This window comes from Pteropus medius, unplaced genomic scaffold, assembly GCF_902729225.1.
Source record: "Pteropus medius unplaced genomic scaffold, Ma_sr-lr_union100, whole genome shotgun sequence".
Taxonomy (NCBI): domain Eukaryota; kingdom Metazoa; phylum Chordata; class Mammalia; order Chiroptera; family Pteropodidae; genus Pteropus; species Pteropus medius.
In genome coordinates, this window is record NW_024343578.1 from 2,707,182 (window position 1) to 2,729,365 (window position 22,184).

The following is a 22,184-nucleotide window of genomic DNA, read 5'->3' on the forward strand; positions in this document are numbered from 1 at the left end:
AAGAATATGATTCCTGTTAGGAAGGCTTGATCATATGCTTCCTCCATCACTTTAGCTGAGATATCGGAAAAGCCATGCACAGCAACCCGGACTCAGCAGCCCGGTTCCCACAGCGGGCCAGCTGGGGTAAGAGTAGAGCAAGAGCGAGGTGCTACCAGTGCCAGGCGGGCCAGGCTTGACACCCTCCAGCACCCAGGCAAGAGAAGACTCTTAGCTAGTTGCCCTGAGCAGCTCTGGCATAGGCAGCAATGCCAGGGTTCCTTCTCCCGCAACCCCGCATTCTCCAAACTGAAGTCAGCAAGCAGGGCTTGGCCTGCCTGCAACTCAGCCACTCATCTCAACAGCAGCACATGCTGTTGAGCACATAGAAAAAGGAGCACTGGACTAGGAGTCCTGGCTCTGCTCTTCACTAACCGTGTGAGTCTGGGCAAGCAGCACAGCTTTTGAGCCTCAGTGTTCTCATCTGTAAAATGAGAAATAAACCTATCCCCTGCCTACTTCGCAACATTGTAGGGAGGGCAAAGCAAGAGAAAGGAGGCAAATACACTTTGTAAACTGTTGAGTATCCTGCCCATAACACATCATTTTTATGTACCTCTGACAAAGAGATGGAATTCTCTTAAAAACAACACCTGTACTTTGCAGAGATAATACCTAAGAGATAGCAGGAAGCAAACAAAACAAAACTGCATGCCCCCCACCCCTGCCACCAAAGCAGGCAGTACTCTGCACATTCCACCCGGCTGGTCCCCCTTGCTGCTACAGCCCAAATCCCCTAGAAAAGCCAGTGGGGGGTTAATGTGATGGTGCCCTTCACTGTTAGGAGAGGGTGGTGCAAGGCTCCAAAGAAAAAGTGCTATGAGCAGAGGAGGGCAGGGTCTCATCATCCAGGAGCTATGCATGAGGTTCGGAGAACCCATGAGTGAAGGGAAACTTAAATATGCAGCACATTCTAGTCAGCCACTCTGCCGCACAAGCTCTTCTTCAAAGCACCGATGCCAGCACCAGACTCAGAGGAGAATTGGGCCTTTTACCCCCACCGCCGACACTCAGAGGGCCCAGCCTTGGCCGCACCTCTTCTTTTCCACCAGCACCTAGTGGACACAGCGGAATGGCGAGTTACCTGGCCCGCCCTGCAGCAGGCTGCACCTCAGTGGGATGGGCTGCTCTGGAGGAAGAGGCACGTGAAGTGCCGGGGGCCCGGGACAGGAGGAGGACCAAGGGGTCCAGCGTGAGCTCACCTCTCTTCTTGCCCCTGAGCTATGGTCTCAGGGCTCCACTGAAATCTAGGGGTTCCTCCTCACACGTGCTTCTATCAGACAACGGAAGGAGCCAAGAAGGCAAGCGGACCCCATACTCACCAGAGACTTCCGCAGCAGCCTTGGTTCTCGCCTTCACCACTTACGTTCTCCGTGTTCACAGACTCTGTCTCGCTGGTCGGCATGCTGGCTGTGGGGAGAAGAGAACGCTTTAGGTGGTGCGCTGGAAGCACTGCACACCCAGGAGTGGGCTGGATGTAGATCTCTGCCACCGGGCAGAACTTCCGGGAACCTGGGAGGAGGGCAATGAAGAGCCCTCAGGGGCTTGACCGGCAAACGGAAGTGCTGAGAAGTCAGGTCCCTTCACTGCAGGAGAACCTCTGCTTCCTTGAACTGCCGAGAAAGCCTACGGAGTTCCCATCAGAAGGAAATTCTGTCTATCCAGATGTGTCCCAAGAAAAGCAGCCTAGGTACCAAAGCCTGTTTCTGTGCCTGGTACCAGCTTAATCTCCTGGTTTCCATATTTGTACTGAGAAGCCACCAAAACATCTCAATTACAGCTGCATCTTGGCTTGCTCCAAGATGTACTCTAGGTGTATTCTAGAAAATCTGTGAATAGACCAATATTTCATTAAAAAATTTCTTATTTTAAATATACTGAACAAGAGGAGAAATTATGGATAAACGAGTGCATGAAGGTCCCAAGCAAAAAATCTTTTTTAAAAATTTAAGAACTCTACTCATTTTTAGCGCATTTATCTGAGGTCTAAGTTCTGCTGAGCTCTTACCAAAGACACCAGGACTAGGGCACTGAGGAAGTAGTCTATGAGTAGATTTCCTCTGAACCAGTGACCAAACGGCAAAGGTGACTGGTCCCAGTGCCACCAGAGTCTCTAGGCATGTCTCACTCCTCCATGACAGGATCCTGAGCAGAAGTGGATGAGGTTTCAAAGTGTACCTCCGACTACTGGGAGGCCCAGGGACCCACCCAGAGCCACCATTTCGCACTTGGGTATTTCTTCTCATCCACTTGATTCAACCCTATATAAACATCATGAGCATGTGCTAGAGACCAGGCGGTGAAGGAGGTGTGGGGCACAGAGAGGGACATGGCACTGCACCTGCCCTGGAGGACAAGACAAGTGGGAAAGACAAGACCTGGATGGATTCCAATTAACTGTGAAATACAGAAATATAGACCCACTTCCCTCAGGGGTCTGGGCAAGAGTTCTACAAATGCATAGTAAGGAATGACTAATTCAGCTACAAATGCATAGCAAAGAATGACTAATTCAGGGTTAGGAGAGATCACCAAAGATCAAAATGTGGGAGAATCACCCAAACACATGCACTTCTTTTCCCTGATGCATAATTTTGAACTGCAGCAATTGTTTTTACAGACCTTATGGTATCAACAGGAAGAACCCTCTGTGGGCTCTGCCATATGGCTCCTCTTAGCAAGGATGCCTCGGTTTCATCCACAAAAACTGGTGTTGGTGCCTGAGCACTGTGGTAGAGATTCTGAGGCTGGCCCAGGCACAGAGGGCAAAGGAGCTGGATCAATGCGCTCCATCTGTGCAGCAATGTGTCTGCTCACCCCGCTCTGGTGATAGACATGGTGTGAATGACGCGGATGAAGGGGGACCTGAATCAAAGGGCCCAGAGGTCTGAGAAACATCTTTTCTGAGGGCAACAGAAAAGATACCTTTCCTTTGGTGAGCACCCAGTGCACTGAGCTTGGCTAGGTGGGAATCTCAATAGTCATGCCCAGAAACATTTAGGCAAAGGTTTCAAAGGCAAAGACAAAATGAGCAGAATTATAGACCCACATCACACAACTGGTATTCTTATAGAAAAGCCTTTTTCCTCCTTAGTTAACTCAAAAGAAACCAACTATAACTTTTTTTCACTCCATGCCAAAAAAAAAAAAGAAAGAAAAAGAAAAAAGAGAGAGACAAAAATAAACCAAAAGGGGGGCTGGGGGGAAGGAGAGACAAAATAAACCAAAAATCCCAAAAATATAATCACTGGAGAAACCTTTAACAGAAAGCTTAGAGAGAGAGAAAGAGAGAGAGAGAGAGAGAGAGAGAGAGAGAGAGAGAGAGACACACACACACACACACACACACACACACACACACACACACACACACACACACAAGATGATCATGCAATTCTCTTCTCCATGACTGTCCCGTCCCATGCTTTGACTTCAGCAGAAAGACTAAAAAATTGTAAAATCCAATGAATTTCACTGTTGTAGGTTCCTCTCCCAGTGTCACTCTTCTCTTCAGGAACAGGACAAAGAAAACGTGACCAGGAGCCATCTCTGTGGAATGTTTTTCTTGGTGGTTATTGCTACTACTAAGAGGACAGAAGCTGAAAGTAGCCTGACATGGGGTCGGGGGGTTCTCAGGCCCCACTTAGGTCCTGACTCTGCCCTGGACAGAGGCCCGGCTCTCTCCAGGCTTCAGCGTCCTGTCTGTAAAGTGCTTACTCCACGCTCCTGATGGTCACTTCCATCTCCCACAGTTTCCTACTTCATGGTTCTAATATTAATCACATTGTAACTTTAGTTATTACTTCGAAAAGAACAAACTTCTTCTGAACAGGCTAAACCTCTGTGGCTTTGGGGCCATGTCCTGTGACGATATCCATATAGTTGCTGCATTTCATTCCGAAATAAAGCTTAACTTTTCATACAATCTGATTGAAACAGATTAAAGTACATACTGCCTATGGGGACGCAGAGGGAAGCAGAAGGAGAGGACAGTGACTATGCTAAAATTTGGTGACCTCATCTGGTCTCAGAAATGGACCTTGATCTAGTCCCTGAATCTCAGCAGAGAAGCCAGGCTGTGACTGGGGCCCAGGCGGCCTCTCCGTCTACTCTGGCCTCTCATTCCCTGCCACAGGATAGCATTTCCTTTTTCACAAAAACAGAAATCATCAGGCCCTGTGGGCATAACCAAGGAGCTTGTATGTGCATTAAAACATTTCACCCTTCACTTGCACTAAGCTTTCATTTTTTTTTAATGTTAATAAATTGATACGAGTTGCACTTTACTTAGCCCCAATACGATCTCATCTACGTTTTAAAAAATCGAGACAGGAGAATCACAATCTGTTAGAACTGGAAGGGGCTTCTGAGATTACATGAACAAACTGTGATTTCACAGATGAGAGAACTGACTGACTCGCCTAGGGACTCACAGCTCAGACATGAGAAAGCTTTTCTGCTTTCCACTCAGGATCTTTCCCGTCATGCCACACCACCCCTGTGGTTTTGGTATATACTTGAATATGCTGGTATACACTTTGGTGTTGGTATATGTTGGTATATACAGTGGTATTTAAAACAAATCAAAAAGTTCCAACAGTCAAGCAAGCCTCTTATCCGCCAGCATTGGTTTGTTGTCCTGATGACTTTTATTAACCCCTAGAAATCTGACAGATAGCCAGACCACTTATTGGAGATCAGCCTAGCACATGGGGATAGTACAAATTTCAAGTTGCTAAGGTAATTATTGAGGCTTTATAAAATTCAAAAGAATTATAAAAACCCAAGTAAGTAAACCCATGGGCAAATAAATAACTGGAACACATGCCCTTCTCCCTAACCTGCTGCCATAGCATCATGACTGTCCCATCAGGTTAACCCTCTTTCCCCTGCAGAGCAGGGATTCACTGTTAACTGCTGACAAGTGGCCAAGCCTCATTAGGGATGCAGGCAGAGAGATGCCCTCAGATCTCACCATGTCACCTGCCTGTACCAGTCTCTCCTGCGGAAGCAAGCTGGGTCCATTGGTATGTGAAGAAGATGTAAGTCCTTTCTGCTCACACATTCCAGGGGATTTTAGAGCTTTGTTGTGCAAGTTTTAACTTTTTTTTTTTTTAATATAAATTTGAAAACTATTTCACTGCGTCTGGGTGAAACCAGGCATTAGAACAAGCCTGTTGCCTATAATGGGTGCTGACTTGCACTATAATTTGCCTTGCTGAAAATCTGGGGAAGCTCAGGGCCTATGCTTTATGATCTATTCCAGGTACCGGGATCTCTGGGGAGAGCTCCAGGATAGACACTTAGGCCTCGAGTGTGGACACACTGAGAAAGACCCCTGAGTGCTGCTGGTGGTGAGGAGATAAGGCCAGGCAGCAGCCTAGTTCATGCTGGACTGTAGGTGAGAGCTCCCAGGGCCTTCTGAGGTGCTCTGTGTGGAGGGTAGGTAACATTATTTCTCTTTAAGATCTTGTACTTAAAGGTGAGGGTGAGGGCCAGGACACCAGCATGGGCAATGCCACACAAAATAAACCAGGGAAATCCACTGTTTCGTAGGCCAGCACAACAACGAGCATTTTCACCAATGTGTAAACATTGCTCTCTCTACTGTCACTCTGAAGAACATATTTCTCAACCAGATCTGCTTGACTTGTGAACACAGAGGGAAATTAACACACAAATGAACACACACACACACACACACACGGTGGAAGAGCCTGTGTGTGGGTCCAAGTAGGCAGCCCCAAAATTATGTTCTTCATTAACAGGCACAGCAATATCTCAGATCAGCTTCCTTCAGTGGTGGAGACTACTAAAGCCAAGACTCTAGAAGAATGCCAGAGAGGCTTGGTCTTTGTCATTGGTGATGTGGAAAGAAGTCCCTTTTCCTAGTGGGCTTATTTAGCTAATCTAAAAAATGAGCTGTTGGGTAAAATATCATCTCTAAGACCCATTTACCTCTGACCTGCTAGAACTGTATAAAGAGGAAACGCCTACAGGCTATCTGGTTTTACTCCCAGCATCAAGGGGGTTTTCCCTGGCAATCCCCCAGTTCTGCATGGATAGCAGGGAATGAGAAGGACTGTGAAGCTCCTGCCTACCCCTCAGGATGGTCACTAGGAAGAGTCCAACAGCCTGCCCAGGAGAACTGACTCCAAGTCATCTCCAGGCAGAACACCACGGGGACTGGAGCAGCACAAGAAGGAGCAGCCCCCAAAAATCCTCTGCCAGCCACAGGAGACTGGGACCCAAGCCAAACTGAGGCCAGAGCTCCCCAGCTCCGCCTGGAGCCTGTCACACCAAGAGCCTTGTTCATAGATGTCCTGAGCCTCTAGGAGCAGCCTCGCCCCTCTGTCTGCCTCCACAGGACAGTCTTTCTTGAACACTTGAGGATTTCTTTTAAGATTTGCCCCCATGCCCCAAGCAGCCCAAAGCTCCTCATTCTTTCCTTTCCAAGGAAGGGTGAGGGGTGAGTTTGGACAACCGAGCCGTGGCAGAGTCATGGCTGCCTTCCTCGGAGACAGGGGATCCTGAGCCAAGATTTTGTGTTTTTATCTTATTTTCGTGACAAGCACAAGCAGTGCCATGACATCCCCTGAAGGAATTTGCCTGTGCTTGCTAGAGGTGACACGCCTAGCTGTCACAGGGTAACAGATTCTTGTTGCTGTAAAGAAGCCAGGCTCTTCTTAGAGAATATGGGTCAAGGCCAGATGAAGGTTTCTGTGTCTAAAGCAAGAATTATGCCCTGACAATAACTTTTTCTGTATGACCAGTGACATGGAGAGCACAGCATCCACACGACGGCCTCGGCCCGCCTGTCACTGGCAGTCTCAGGAGCCTTCCTTAGGGACCCTGAGTTTCTCAGTCAATAAAAGACTTCCCCTACTCAAAATACAGAAAGTATCCTCAAATTATCAGGCTGCTTCCTCTCCCGGCAGATTTCAGAAAGCTAACAGAGAAGTCTCGAGAATCCTTGAAAAGTCACAGGGCCCACCACACCACCTACATGCCCAAGGAGGGGTCTCTTCTCTTCTGGGGACAGAAACCATTCATCTTCTCATTACAACCCACTCGGAGCTGTAGACCTAAATCAGTCTCTGAAAACATTTTTTCTTATATCCCTCACAATATTTCCTGCTTAGCCGAAGCCCATTTTTCCTGCAAAAGCCTCTAGGAGCTGCATCAAGCCCAGTCTCTTCTGTGAAAACACTAAAGCCGAACAAATTCGTTCATCTCTGCCCCCAACTCACTGCCCATACTCGGGCAAGTTCCTCCTCCTTGACCTCTTCCTCTTGGGGCTACACTGTGCTCTTAGAATAATGAGGGGCTTTTATCTGACAGTCTCTCTGTTCTTTTCCCCTTCCAGGCCATCTGATGAGGGTAGGGCTCTAACACAGCCTTTAGTCAGACCATCCACGGCTTGTTCAAGTCCAATTTCCATAACCTCTGGGCTCAGCATTCCCATGGGTGGCAGAGGCCCCTCTTGAAAAAGCACTGCAACACAATCCCTCTGTAATCTTAGCAGCTGGCTTTGTTTCCCCGCAGTCTGAATCCTCTCAAACAGACTCTTCCTGCAGAGTTGTCTGGCCAGGGCCTATCTTGATGGTGGTAACTAGGTGGACTGTGTGATGTGCCCAGGCAAAGCTTTGTGCTGCTGTGGGACCACAGTGGTGACCTGGCAGGCAGGCAGATGCCAGCTGTTTGCATAACTGCTCTGTAAGGGGATGGTCCTGATGCTAACCCCAGCGTTGCCAATGAGGGGTTATGTTTAGCATTATTTTGGAGCATAGATAGAAACTTAACCACTTCCCACATGAGCCCTTTCCTCAGTCCCACTCAAGGCAAGTGCCCAAAGATCTTTGCATCCTAGAATATTTTTAACTTCAGTCTTCAAACAGGCATTACTAGCCATTGCTAGCTTTAGCACAGTTCTGGGCAAACCCGCTAGAGAGTGGAAGACCAAGAGGCCATTTGAAAAATGTAACCTGGAAAAAAAATCAATCAAATAACATCACTGGAATTTCAACTAGAACAGATGAAAAAGCATCATTTGGGGGAAAGTGTTTAAAAGTCTGTCTCCCAGTCTAAGAATATTCATGCTGAATTAAATAAATTTTGAGTTGGTTCAGCTGCTTCTCTGAAAGGTACAGTTCACACAGAAAGGAAATTGCAATGCTGTCTTTGCAAAGACACACATTTTGGGGAAAGGCAAGAAGAAAACAACATGACCACGTTTCAAAGAAATCAAGCAAATAAAACATAGGCATCTTACAGAGACACCACACAGGTACATGCACATCACACCATGCCTATGTGTGAGAAGGTGTCAGAGGTCTTGGGAGAAGAGTCTCCTGAAGACAAAGTTCCATCTCAGCTATTTACCGTGATCTTTAGCCCTGCGTTGGCGAAAGCAGCAAAACTTCCTTTTCTTCTTATCCTCTTTTAGCAAGTCGGCCAATGTGACCCCTTCAGGTTGAACACAAGCAATCTCATTATGATTCAGTAGAGGGCAGCAAGAGCAACACAATCAGGGCTCGAGGACCCAAGAGGCACCCACGTCCTCGAGCTCTGATAAGCAAAACCGAAACGGTCCATCACAGAAATCTATCGTTCGGGATCTGACTAGCAGAGAAGAAGTGCACTTTTTATAGCTAGTATACAAAATATCTGTCTTTAAGAACCTGTCCTAAATAAACAACCAACTACAATAACCAACCAACCCACTCTAGACAAAGGTTTCCAGTGTCTGGCCTCCCCTTCTAAGATGGGTAAGAAGAACGTTAGGGAGAGGGCAGGAGCCAGGAGTCCTGGGTGCTGACTGGCTGTGAGAGTTTAGCCAGTTTTTCTACATGGAGCAGGACACGGGGGTGTTAAACAGGTAGGCTCTGGACTTGGACAGACCAGGTCTAACCCCAGCCCTGCCACTTACTGGCTGGATGACTGTGGGCAGGTTACCTGATTTTAAGCCTTAGTTTCCTCACTCGTGAGACATTAATAATAGTTGGGCCTGCACTTCATAGAGTTGTTGTAAGAGGAAAATAGTAAAGCAACATGCTCAGCTTTGGCAAGGCATGGTCAATCATTACGACTACAGCTCCCCTATGGTTACTAGGTCACCAGAAAAATGATCTAGGGTCTCCAACTCCTTCCAGCTCCGTGATATGATGGTCACTCGGGCTGGCTAATCCCTGTTGTAGAAGCCGCACGCTCTGGGGAAGGGAACTGCAGCAGCAGTGTGGGGCAGCAGAAGGCAGGCGAGTGGGCAGTGAGAATGGGAGCGGTACATGCACACATGATCAGCAGGAATGTGAACTGGTGTCACCTGGCATAACACTCACAGTGCTAGAGTGAGCATACTCTTTGGCCCAGCAAAACGCTTTCTGATAATTTCTCCCACAGGAACATGAACATGAGGATGCAGACACAGGCACGGGCATTTGTGGGGATTAACAAGGGCTAATGGGCAGACTGTGGCAGAACTGGGGTTCGAATCCCAGCTTTGTCACTTAACGGTCATGTAGCCCTAGGAAGCTACTTAACCTCTTCGTGCCTCTGTTTTCTCATCTGCCAAGTCCTTGTCTCAGAGAGTTGTGTGAGGAATAATGAATTAATGCACCCATAGCTTTTAGAACACTGTCTGACACATAGGAAGCACTTAATGAACGTGAGATATTTTATTCCGTGTTCTTTCATTCAACAAAAAATAATATGTGTGACAAACACTGCACTAGGTGCCAGCCACACAATGAAAAGCAGAAACAAATCCTGTTCCTGCCCCCACGGAGCACACAGTCTTATGACAAAGAAAGACATGAGATAATAGCACCAACAAGGTTGCTAATATGCAGCTCTGACAACTGCCATAACGCAGAGGTCCCTGGGCTATACGGTCCATTGCAACAGCTTCTGTATTGGCAAATGATTGAAAATAGCCAAAGTGTTGTTTTAAAAATATGGAAAGATGTCTACGGCACACAGTTCAGTAAAAAACTCAAGGTGCAGAACCACCTGTGCTGGGCGATCTCACGGGGAGGACCAATGAGCATGCTGTCTGTGCAGCCACATGTTCTCACGTGAGGATGGAAAGAACAGGCCCCAAACTGCTAAGTCTGGTTCTCTCTCAGAAAGAGACAAGAGAACGTTATTTCTGCCTTTACATACTTTGATAGTATATGAATTCTTTACAGTGGGCGAATATCACTTTTGTGTATTTTAAATACGTTACTTTTGTATATATTAAATATATAAATATAATAAAAGCAAACAAAACAATCCTGACTTGGGACTCCACGAATGTAGCTGGAATGTCTCCTCCTCCCCTTCTCCATGGTGGGGTGACCATCCTCAAGTTCCCCTCCCTCCAGCTCTTGTGAGGCCCACCCAGGGTAGATGACTGCTCCCAGTATGAGCCCAGTGGAGCCAGTGTCTCCCAGCCAGCACTGGGCCCTCCCCAGTCAGCCTTCCCAGTCATGGCACTGCCAGCGGTCTCTCCAGAGAGGGCAGCTGCCCTGGATGCAGGTTTGCCACATGCGACTCTAACTGCTGCTCTTTGCCGTATAGTTTTTAACTGAATATCTTCCATTTTGAACTTGCGCCCTGTGGTAGTTTAATTGTAATAAAAGCAGTTTTATAAATCAAATTTTGAAGACATAACCTTTTAAAAGAAGACTAGCAAATTACTATGCCTTGTGCTTGCAAACAGCTATAGCATCACTGGTTTTCTGCCCACCCTGAAATCAGACGCCGCAGTAAGTCACCTGGGTGGCATGTACAGAAGGGAGGTGATGGCTATGGGCAACCTTGTGCACGGACCTGAAGGGGCAGTCCCAGTGGGAGGCAGGCAGGGGGGCGGTGCTCGCAGCCTCTAGGATGGCTGATGAAGAGGACACAGGCAAGCTCTCCTTGTTGTCAGAGGTGGAGTTTCAGGTATTTCCACCCTTTGTTTGGGTATCAATGTCCCCACTTACAGGGATTATTGATCATTCATAGTTGCCACAGTGAAACTGCTGTGCTTCTCTGGCCAGAATTTTAGAATGAGCTCCCTTTAAAACCATTTCACTATTTTTAATGCTATTTTTTAAGACTAATCACTGACAATGAGAAGAGTTTAAAATAGAATTTTAGGCTTTCAGATTTTAATGGGCCTAGAAAAACCCCATTGTTAACTCAGAAGCAGCTGCATACGTCTAAAAAATCACTGAGATTTGGCAGGGGTTCTTAAGAAACTTGAAGCTCAGCAAAAAGTTAAATAAATTATCCTTGAAAATTTCCCAAATGCTCAGGAACTAACTTCCAAGGGAATTTTGTCCACTCGATTAATTGTGTAATACCAGCCTTCTAACAGCAAATTTATGGAACCGACATTTGAAATAGTCCCTGAACGCACAAAGCTGGAGCTACCAGTCACCGCAGCCACCATCCAGACTGCCCAGTGAGAGACCTGATGCCTCTCCTCTTCTTTCAAGTGGAAACCTAGAACGGTGTGCTAGTCAGTGCGATGGCACTCAGGAGTTCCCAGACCTGGCTTTATATCAGAACCTCCAGGGAGCTGTAAACAAAGCCACGCTGGAGTCCCACCGCAGACCAACTAATCAAGGTGGGAGCGGGGTATGGCATCTGGATGCACCGTGCTCCCCAGGTGATTGTCATGTACAGCCAGAGCTAGGTGCCACGGATGCAGACAGTGACATTTAGTAGATCAGATAGAAAAGATAATGTGAGTGCATCTCCGAGCACTTGATTTGACATCCGTTTTCTGACAGTAAGTGTCAACAAACTAGATATGTGCTTCAAGAGACAGAAAGCTATGCTACCATATCTTGAAAGTGACCAGGCCAATAGGTTTGTTTTCCATCAATACTTGGGAACCTTACAGTTTCTAAATAGGAAAGTACCGGGACATGGTCCTAAAAGGGGTCCTCACCCCAAGGCTGAGGAGAGGTCTAGTAGAATCTGCAAAAACAAGTCTGCTTAGGTCAAGTGTCACTGCAGTCTGATGACAACAGCAGCGGCAAGTATTCCTGCAGCTGTGGTGATTCCTGCCAGCTATCGAACACTTAATTCTCATGACAGTGCTATGGCCAAATATCTTTATACCCTTCTTGCAAATGAGAAAACTGGGACTCAGAGATGTTGGGTATTGTGCCTAAAACTCAAGGCCAAATTTCAAGTCACAAAACTCAACTGCAGCCGGCTCCAGTGAACACCCTCCAGCCCAGCTTCCTGCCCCGCCCCCCTCCTGCAGGCTTGTGATATCTGTTGTTAGTAATGACCTGCTTTCCTCCCCTTTGCTTGCCTCAGCTAAGGCTCAGCCATCAGAAAGGGCTAGTGTCTGGAAGAAAGCTGTCTCAGTCCCATCCAGGACCCAGCTAAAACAGGCAGTCAGTGGAGTCAGCATCCTAAGTCAGTACAGACAAAGTCAGAAGCCCTAAGCAGTGCCCATTTCCCTTCCCCAGAAATGATGCAGGAGCAGGGATGGGGCATGAGGTGTGTGGGCATGGATCTGACACACCCAGGGAGGCCCTGGCAATTCAATACCCACACTTCAGGGCCTGCTAATAGATGACAGAGACCAGGCCTAACAAGTGCAGGTGGTGAATCAACCACTATTTGTTGTTAAGAAGGACCACGTGGGCCTCACTGAAATCCTCTCCCCTGTGGTTTCTGGCTGGAACAAGAAGAAAATGGCTGGCAGCCATAGGAGGCCCCAGGGAAACCCCAGCGGCACTGCTTTTCCAGAAGGTCTGGGCTGCAGTGAATGTATTCAGGGAGGCTCACTTCCTCATCTGGAGGAGACATGGGGCTCTCTTTTTAAGTCAGTTACATCCCAACATGGTTCCCACAGCCTGAGATTTATGTCTTTATTTCCAACCCTAGTCATCAGGGCTCAAGGACTCTGATGTCTCGGGAAATACCCGAGCCTCACTCCACCGGAGACCCCAGCGCTTGGCAAAATGAGTCCAACAAAAAACAAGGGTGCACTACAGAAGTGTGTGCCACCAGATCAAATGTCAAGCTGGTTACACAGGATGAGTCGCATATCACTGTGGTAGCAGAAACCACAATGCTGACATTCCAGAGATACAGTATAGCTTTATGGGGTTTGGAGCCCTGGTTACAAAGTGAATTCTGAGGATCTACAATCTTTAAAGGGGATTTATTTCCCTGATTATATTACTAAGTAATGCACCTAAGTGCTCTGAACATTTGTAACCCTCTGCACCTTGTTCATGCCATTTCCTCAGCCCGAAAAACTCTCTCCACTTTCGGTAGCCCAAGGTGGCTCATCTCAGAGCTCAGCAGGACCACCAGCTCTTCCATGGGGCCTTCCCTACATTCCCACCAGCCTGCATCGCTGCACTGTCTGGGCTCCCACAGCAGACTGCTGGCCCTTGATTATGGTACCAGCTTGTCCACTGTCTTACACTAAGAAAGCGCCTCTCCATCTTCCCTCCATGGCAAGGTCTCCAAAAGCAGAGGCGCTAATTGTCATCACATGGTCAGGTTCTTCGTAGACAATGGCAGGACACAGGAAAGGCTGGGCTAAGACACAGGAGTGGATCCTCAGGACTCCCAGAAGACACCACCCCAAGTCCAACGAAAATCCTTACTCCTCAAATCACGGGTCATAAAAGTAGTCCCACCAAAACTGAGGTTGGCAACACTAACATGGATCCCCGTCTATTTCTAGAGGTGGAACAATAGAGATGAAAGGACATCGGCCTGCAAGAGGGCCTCACTCGGTCCCCTACAGGACATACCTCAACTAGAAAAAAATGGTGCTCTGCTCAGAAGAAGAGACAGTACTTTCTCTGGCTTATACAATATGCTACATGCTGGGCTTAGTAGAGGTGGGGCAGCTGGCTACTGGGCCTCCACAAGTCAGCATCAATGCTGGGGTTTAGTAATAAGGAGCAAAAAAGCATAGCAGACATTACCCAAACTGCATGCAAGTGGCTTTTTGCTGGCCACACTGCGGGTGGAGAAGCTCTGTTGAGGCCATGGGGATTCAGGCTGGCTCAAACGCCTGAGCCAGGCTGAGCCATGCTGAAAACATGCAGACGCTCTCACACCCAGTCACGTAGAGGACATCACTGAGTTGGGAACTCAAACGAGCGTTGGCTTATAAATTCTGATCTCATATTCAACATACACAGTCAGCTCTAGAAATCCTCTGCAGTTTCCTAATCCGCAGGTGGTGAACCCCAGGCTCCTCCTAGAGGAAGCAGTGGGTGCAGGCCCGGGAAGAAGCAGGAGAGGAGAGCGGTCTGCACTCTGCTGGCTTCTCCAATTAGCACCCAGGACTGAGTCAATCGTTTGCATCCATGATAAGAGGAACCCCTCACTCCCCATGCAAGTTCAGACTCAGAGTACCAGGCTGGAAGACGCTTAAGGGCCCTCTCAGTAGAGAATGCCCTCCAGCATGGGCCTCAGCCTCAGCTTCCACGCTCCCCTGCCTATTGATGCGACACATATTGGCCTTCCATGCCCTCCCTGCTTCCTCTCTCTCTCTGACCTGTACAACCTCTGTGCTCCAGTCGAACCAATGACCCACTGCCTCCTCCCCGAGCTTTGATTTGTCCACCTCCATATCCTCCTCATGCCACTGGCAAGGCTCAGAATGACATTCAGCTGTGATAGATCTTGAATTCATCCATCCTTCAAGGCCCAGGTCCAGTGCCCCCACGGCTCTCTCCTAGAGCCCTGTAGCCAGCCCTTCCTCCTCTCAGTTCCCTGGCACACTGCCTGCCTCCTTTCCACCCTGCATCTCTGTCTCCTGTGCTGCATCTGAGTGTGTGCAGGCCCGCCCTCCCCTGGAAGGAGCAAACACATCCTCTCCACTTCAGGAGTCCTCCAGGAACCCTGCAACCAGCCTTGCTGAACAAAGGCGTGACGGCACAACATCTGAAGGGCTCTGCTCAAGGGGGGCTCACTCAACCATCTTCCATGACATAGTGTCTAGCTTGGTTTTCCGGGCCTTTCAATGGCCTGAACCTCTGAAATATATTGTAGGTCATTCCTATCAATTATTCTAGATTTGAAATGAATCAAAATATCTTAGTCAAACCCACTGCTTAATTTCAATTCCCACTTTTACCCGAGGCATAGATGGCCCCAGGAAGAGTAAAAGCACATCTGTGGGAAAAGTACATGGTAAGAGAGACATCTTGGTTGACACTGGTGATTAATTACAGTGGTTGACTGGGCACTGGGCCTTCCTATGGCAGAAAGTGCACTGGGGTGCCTAGTGTCAGTGTGGCGTACCAAGTGGGTGGGCTCCAAAACAGACACACTGATTCTCAAGCCTCTTAACACTGCTCAGAACTGGTTTCTTCCCAGCCCCTGATGGGCTAAGCATCTAGCTCCCCACGGCTGGCACAGGTGGGAGACACGTCAGACAGCGAAAGGGTGGAGAGGGCCCTTGCTCTTCAAGTTCCTGTCCAATAACACTGCTCACTCTGAAAGGAAGGAACCACAACTTTGTCTCTTGTGAGGCAAGGCGAATATGTGTCTTACCTCACTCTGTGCCTGCATAGAAGGGGCTTACTGAATTCCTGAGGTGACCTGTGAGTCTGGCTGACCCTCCTCCCCCATAAAACCATGTGACTAGATACAAATCTAAAACCCAAACCTCAGGCAGGAATTCCGAGGCAGGTAAATGCCCCTGTTGTCTCTCATGTGCAGGCAGAAGGAACTGGATGGCTGAGAAGGAGGCCATCCTTCTCACAGGCTGGGTCAGAAGGCAGAAATGCCTGCTGCTGGGCGGGCATCTGCGTCACACACAAGTTCTCTCTGGTCAGGACTAGGAAGGGTGCTACGTACTATTTCGTTTGCTTTCCTCTCCTCCTTCTTCCTCATTCTCAGGGTCAATATCTTCTGCTTGGGTAATCCAGTCCAAGTAGCCCTTTAGATCCTCTTCTAGCTGCTGCTTCTCCCGGAGCTTCTGGAAATCTCCCCGTGCTTTAGCTTTCTCTCTTTCCTTTGAGAATTCTCTGAGGGAGGCAAAAAGAACCAGCACATGTCAGGACCTCCTCCAGGGACCCACTGCATGAGCCATCTGCCCTGCGGCACAAGTCTTGTGGCAGGACACATGGCACTGAGTACAGCCACAAGAACATAGCAACAGGGGCCACACGCGTGGACAGACATAGGACAGTGTCTTCCCAAGCAAGACTGTGGTGTCAGAGTTGCAGAGACCACATCGACACACATGCACCATCTCTTAGAAAATGATCTCCCTTCAGGATTTCAGAGATCCGAAGGAGCCAGGCCAAAAACACCATGTGCTGTCATGGGAGGCCTCTTGATTTCCCCCACCAGGGTTCTGCACTCGGAAGTGTCCCACCTCCCCCAGAGCCTCCTCAGAAAGCAGGAATCACACTCCAAAGAGAAAGGAACTAAGAAGGCCAAGCTGTGGTCAAAGAGAGCACCAAGTTTAGTGCTTCTGTAATACTTTCAAACAAATAGCATTCCTAATGTGCGCTGACCCCTTCGTCCAAACCAAGAGCCCCGAGAGGCGGAGCAGTTCTACCTGGAGCCCACGCTAGGCTCCCCTCCCCACCTGCAGGTTCTGGCAGAGCACTGGACAGGGTCAGGGCAGACCCACCTCACAGCCCCATTCTTCCATCCCGGGTAGGAAATGGAGCACCAGTGAAACAAGACTTTTTCTTAACCCTCGCTTCTTGCCATGATCTTTCCTCTAAAAGTCTTCCCTGTAGGAGGTGAAGAGGCAGTGCGATTTGTTGCCCATTTATGGGAACACCTGCCCTGGAAAGGCTTTGGCAGACGTGTAAATGTTCCCAACTGGTCGCTGTTTACTCTGTCTTTCGTGTCTGCAATCCTATATCTATGCACATATACAGAATCCCACATTTGCTCAGCAAGTCTGAGAGTCAGGTGGATGATTACCCAATTTTCATATACAAGGAACCATCTGCATTCTAACTGTGAATTGTTACGGGAACCAAGTTAGGTGAGTTGCAGATTTAGTGATAATGATTAAAAAGCTGCTAAGAAAGCGGATGAGATTTCATGCAGTGCAGCTTCTGCACACAGACCCCTGGATTCTGACGGAGGTCACATCTGCCTTCCTTCTGCCTTCCTTCAAATCCAAAGCCAGCACATCTCCCTTTCAGTAACCTCATTAATCCAACCCAACTGACAAAAGGGGAAATGATCTGCTTACACAAAGCCAAGCCCTATTCCCTCTCTTCCCTCCCCTCTCTCAACTCTGGGCTGTCCAAAGGCTGAACAGATACTTGAACACCTAGTGATGCTGATACTCCAGATGAGAAACTGGAGTCCTTGCCAAGGTTTCGCCCTCTGCTCACAGTTAGAAAGGACTACAGTCATTGCTCCTTAACCGCCCACTCTTCTGATGCTCCGGAACCTGTCCATGGCTCTCTTAGGGCTAGCCCATCGCCACCTTCACCCTTTGGGAAGTGAAGAGGGGCTGCAGTGCATCCTGGGCCTAGTTCGCAGAGGAGACAACTCCAAGGATTTGCAAAGGTGGTGAAGACCCAGAGATGTTTTCTGCACTCTCAACCCAGGGGACTTTCCTCCTGGGGGAGAACACCTTCTGTCTCAAAAAAAGAAGGTATGCAAACCATACGCCAAGAACGATTTGAACCTTATAGGACGCCCTGGCTTCCTGAGATACAGGACATGCATAACTCGGTCCTGGGTAGGCGGACCAAATTAATCTGAACTTTGAAAAAGCCACACCCAATCCAGAATCACATCCCTAAACAATAAGTGGAGACCTTGGAGTGTCATGTGTCAACATGAAAATACATTATGTAATCTGTTTTCTTAAAATACATTGTAAAGAACATTGTATTTGGGCTTTCAATTCTATTGTTTAGCAAAAGTATCCCAGTACAAATTTTTTTTGCATGTTTTGATTCTGAACTTCGAGTACTAAATGTACATGATTACGTACATACAGGATATTCTTATTTTGGTTACATATCTGATCTGAGTTCTTGAAAAAATATTACAAAGATAGTAAAAGAGTTACCCTGCAAAACTTAAGGGCTTTATAAAAGGGAGTTGTGCTTTAATATTTACTTTATGAAGTTTTTTTACATTAGAAATACAAAAACCTCTAACGAGCTGTATCGCTGTTGCACATTCTTGGTTGTTGGAACACAGTAAAGCATGCAGAGGTAAATCCTGCTATGACTAAAATTTCTGAGAATAAAAAACACTGCCAGGTCCTGGCTTATAGCCCAGTTAAATAATATTCACTATTACAAAAGTTTCATACAACAAAACTTGTTAATGTAAACCTTCTGAACTTATTTTAGACAGTTCTGAAAGGCTTAATACTTAGCAGGCATGTAACGTTTACTGTCTGGGACAGAACTGTGATTTACGAGACATAAATCTCCTCCTCGAGGAGGAGGAGGAGCAGGGAGGTAAGATCTCTGTGATAAACTCAGTTGCCTCCTCGGCCCTCCAAGACCACACTGCGTTCTAAGTCTAAAGGCCTGAATTCTAGTCCCGGGTCTGTTACTTTTCTTTTCTAAGCTTCAGTTTCCTTATGTGCAAAACAGACATAATACCTGTTCTACTTTTTCACAGGGATTAAATAAAATGTTCAATATGATGATACCATGAAAATCACAAAACACGGTACAAACGTGAAGTTCAATGTGTGATATTTAGCTGCTGAATCTGGGCATTAAAAAAGGGCAATTGGAGGAGCTTTCTCAAATACCAAAGGGAGAAAAATTGCAAACAGCTCTAAATGGACTCTAAGCTGCATGATCCAGCACAACTGAGAGAAGCACAAAAGGACACATAAGATTCTGTTCTCCAAGTGACCTGAATGAGCCTGCGAATGCCCTATCAACCCTGTACTGGTATCACTCTGTTGAAAATAATTCATTCTCATCACAACAAGCTTTCCATTCCAGAAAATCTGAGTCCACTCAACCTTGTATCAACCTCAATGGATCATGAACAGCTTTCCATTTTGTGTAAGAATTCGTCGTTTTAGAAGCCTATTATTAAGAGTCACTATTACAAAAATTGAGTTAACAAAGCTGTTGGTAAAAAACATCTGACTTTTACAAGGGACTAGAAATATGACGATTGACGATTCGCATGTGATAGAACACTACTTGTTCCAGAGCAGAAAATTTGTTTGTGGTGCTTTCATAGCCAAATGAAAAAAAGATCAGAAGAGCTTGAACAAAAAAAACACACAGTATGCTACTCTTTGTGTAAGAAAAAGAGGAAATAAGAAAACAGACATATGTTACTGCAGGATGTATCTGAAGGACAAAATGGAAAATAAGGGAGGGGAACAAATGGAGTAGAGGGGATAAAGCAGAAGCGACATTACAGAGTATGCTTTTCTTTTTAATTTTGGAATGTTAATGTTCTACGCCTTAATTTTTTTTTAATTAAATCAACAGAGATGGGATGGAAAATACCCGTACCGTGGAAATGAATTAAGTGAATCTGAATGTATTTCAAATGAAACCATAACCATATTGAAAGACAAAGACAGAAGCAATTCAAGTAGCTTCTGAACATTCAACTGCTACTGTCGGTCTTGGGCAGGACTGGCGTGAGGGAGGAAACACAAACAAGTGCTGAACTCTTTTTAGAAGCTTTGTTGGTTTCTTGTGGTAACGTGGAGTCAACAATGCTGAAATTATCTCAGATGTATTACAGGACTTGACAAATCAGTGTGTCAATGCTGTTGAGAGCCAGGGTTCTCCCTGGAAAGAGGAATATAGAAATGTGGAAGGGAGAAAGGCTAGAAAGAACCCTGGGGAGATGGACTGGAACTGGAGGGACTGGTGTGAATTCATGATTTCTAAAAGATATATATATGCATGTATAAACCTAAGTATGTGAATGTATATATTTTCTAGCTTTATTGAAAGGATCTAGAAGCACAGATACACTTGGCACCCAGATCTTCATCTCTAACACCATTTCTTGTTAAAAGGAACCAGCAGTCTTTGGGGAAAAATGGCTGCTTCCAGGGCTAGAGCAGGATAGGTACAAAATGAAACAAGAAGTGCTAAAAAAAAAAAATAAAATAAAATAACAAAACAAAAACATGATTACGGTATGCCCTTATGACAAAGGAGCCAGAACAGTACCTCTCACTGGTCAAACCTGTGATAGTTTGAGCCCCCAAAAAACTAAAGACAGTAATAAATTACAAAATTTTTAAATCAGTCCACATCCCTTATAATTATATAATGAAAAGCAAACGAGATAAAACATTAATATTAAGTGAATTCAATTTAAGAGTACATGAATTGTTCCCTATGCTATTTTTATCCTTGTAACTTTTCTGTAGTTTTGAAATCACTTCCAAATAGAAAAAGATTTTAAGTGTTTGGAAACTGTAACTGTAGTAATCAAATGCAAATTTGTGTTTTATATATTCATTTCTGCTTACCGGCTAGGTTGTAGTCTCCCTGCAGAAATGAACAATGTTGTCCAGTTCTTTTGTTTTTCTTTCCACATTTCTGTCTCCCTCATGATGCCTCCCTTTAACCAGCCATGTATGAAGTCTGAGTACAAAAAAAAAAAAATGTGCACAACAAAACAAGCCCTACACCTTAAGAGCCCAGAATACATCAGCACAGAAAGCCCACAGTTCCTGGGCTCCCCCAGAAGTATGAAATGAGCATGTCAAAGCCCAGACACACCGTCTGGAGCAGCCTCCACCACCAGCATGCCATTTTCCTGCCAGCTGGACAACAACCAAGCATCTTATAGTGGCCAGTCTACACACACCTCACCCACTGAGGCAGCTGGAGAAGTCGCAGCCAGCACGTTTCATCAGGGTTTGCCTCCTCTGCTTCAGGTTCCTACCACAGACCTGGACTTCATCCTGGCATTGTCCTGCTCAGAATGCCTCATGGCTCCTCACTTCTGCCCCCTCAAGAATCAAGGTCAAATGCTTCAGCCTGGCCCTCATGGCCTTCCAGTCTTCTCCCACATGCTATTCCAGCTTAATTTCCTTTTATTATAAATATGCACCTTGTATTTTGGCTACACTCTTCTTAATTCCTAAACCCTCTGAGCCTTGGTCCACAGAACTTGGTCCAACCACCTGAGCAGCCTTCTCCCATCTCTGAATGCCAGATTGCTTTCCAAGACCCAGCGTTCCCTGGCTACCCCATCCAAAAATTCTGCCCTCCTCTGAAGCACCAGTGCACTCTGCTCACCAAACACCGAGACACAGATATGTGTATGCCCTATCCCTGCCAGACTCCTACACTGGTACCTCTAACAGGGTGATGCCTTAGCTCCACCCTCACTGGACAGGGAGGAGCTGTTATTACCCTCATAATACAGAAACTGAGGAAACTGAGGCTCTGGGAGGTTGGTCGCACAAGTCCATCTAGCTCCTGAGTGGATCCCTCTAAAGACCTCAACATGGGCACACAGGACGCAGAAGAAGAAGGGGGTAGAAGTACGTAGGGATAAGGCTCAAAAATCAGCTGATCGTCAGTTCAAGAGGGGCCTTAAATATCAAACTAAGATATTTGGATTGCTTCCCTGGAGGCAGTGGAAAACCAACAGAAGTTTGATAAGAGAGAGTCCTTATCGGCTTTGTTTTATAGGAGCTGCGTGTCAAGATGAAATGAAAGTAAGGAGAAAATGGTGTGTAGGAGGCCAGAAGGTATTCCGAACACAATGGGTGAGATTGGGTAGGGTCAACAGCAATAAAAATGCGAGTTGAAAGTAACATAGTTCTGATGAAATTCCCAACTTGCTTACACGATAATTTGGAAAGGCACCTATGAGGCCCGTCATTGCTGACCCCCCAATCATGCCCATTCTAGGGTCGCTTTCACCTCCACCCCTTTCATGCTGGTGCCCTAGGTCTGGCACACCCGGTGTCATCTTCTCAGCTAATATGGACCTCCCGGCAGGGCCAGATGATGCCCCCCTCACCCGCCATGGAAACATTCCTTACCTAAGTGTTCAGGAAGTAAAGGCAGGGAGGGCAGGGACAGAGGAAGGGCAAATAGCAGGCTAGATGGAGCAGAGATGCCACAGGGGGCCACATTTCCGGTTTCCGAGTTCTGGAAGGCTGCCTTGGAAAAGGGAAAGCAGATCCCCTGTGTGCCTCAGAGAGTAAGTGGGAGTTTCGTGATTTATTT

General features: G+C 46.9%; 1 protein-coding gene across 6 annotated transcripts in view; it reads right to left on the reverse strand.

Moving 5' to 3' along the window:
• Positions 1-22,184, reverse strand: part of CACNA1D (calcium voltage-gated channel subunit alpha1 D) — a 299,481-nt gene that overhangs the window by 86,676 nt on the left and 190,621 nt on the right. For 4 of the 6 annotated variants that reach the window (XM_039867426.1, XM_039867431.1, XM_039867429.1 and 1 more), the window contains 3 exons: positions 15,862-16,031; positions 1,362-1,449; positions 1,035-1,094 (listed from right to left, as the gene is read on the reverse strand). In XM_039867426.1, the coding sequence (XP_039723360.1) occupies positions 1,035-1,094; positions 1,362-1,449; positions 15,862-16,031 (318 nt within the window). The remainder of the gene's footprint in view (positions 1-1,034; positions 1,095-1,361; positions 1,450-15,861; positions 16,032-22,184) is intronic. The other 2 variants (XM_039867427.1, XM_039867428.1) reach the window with 1 other exon arrangement.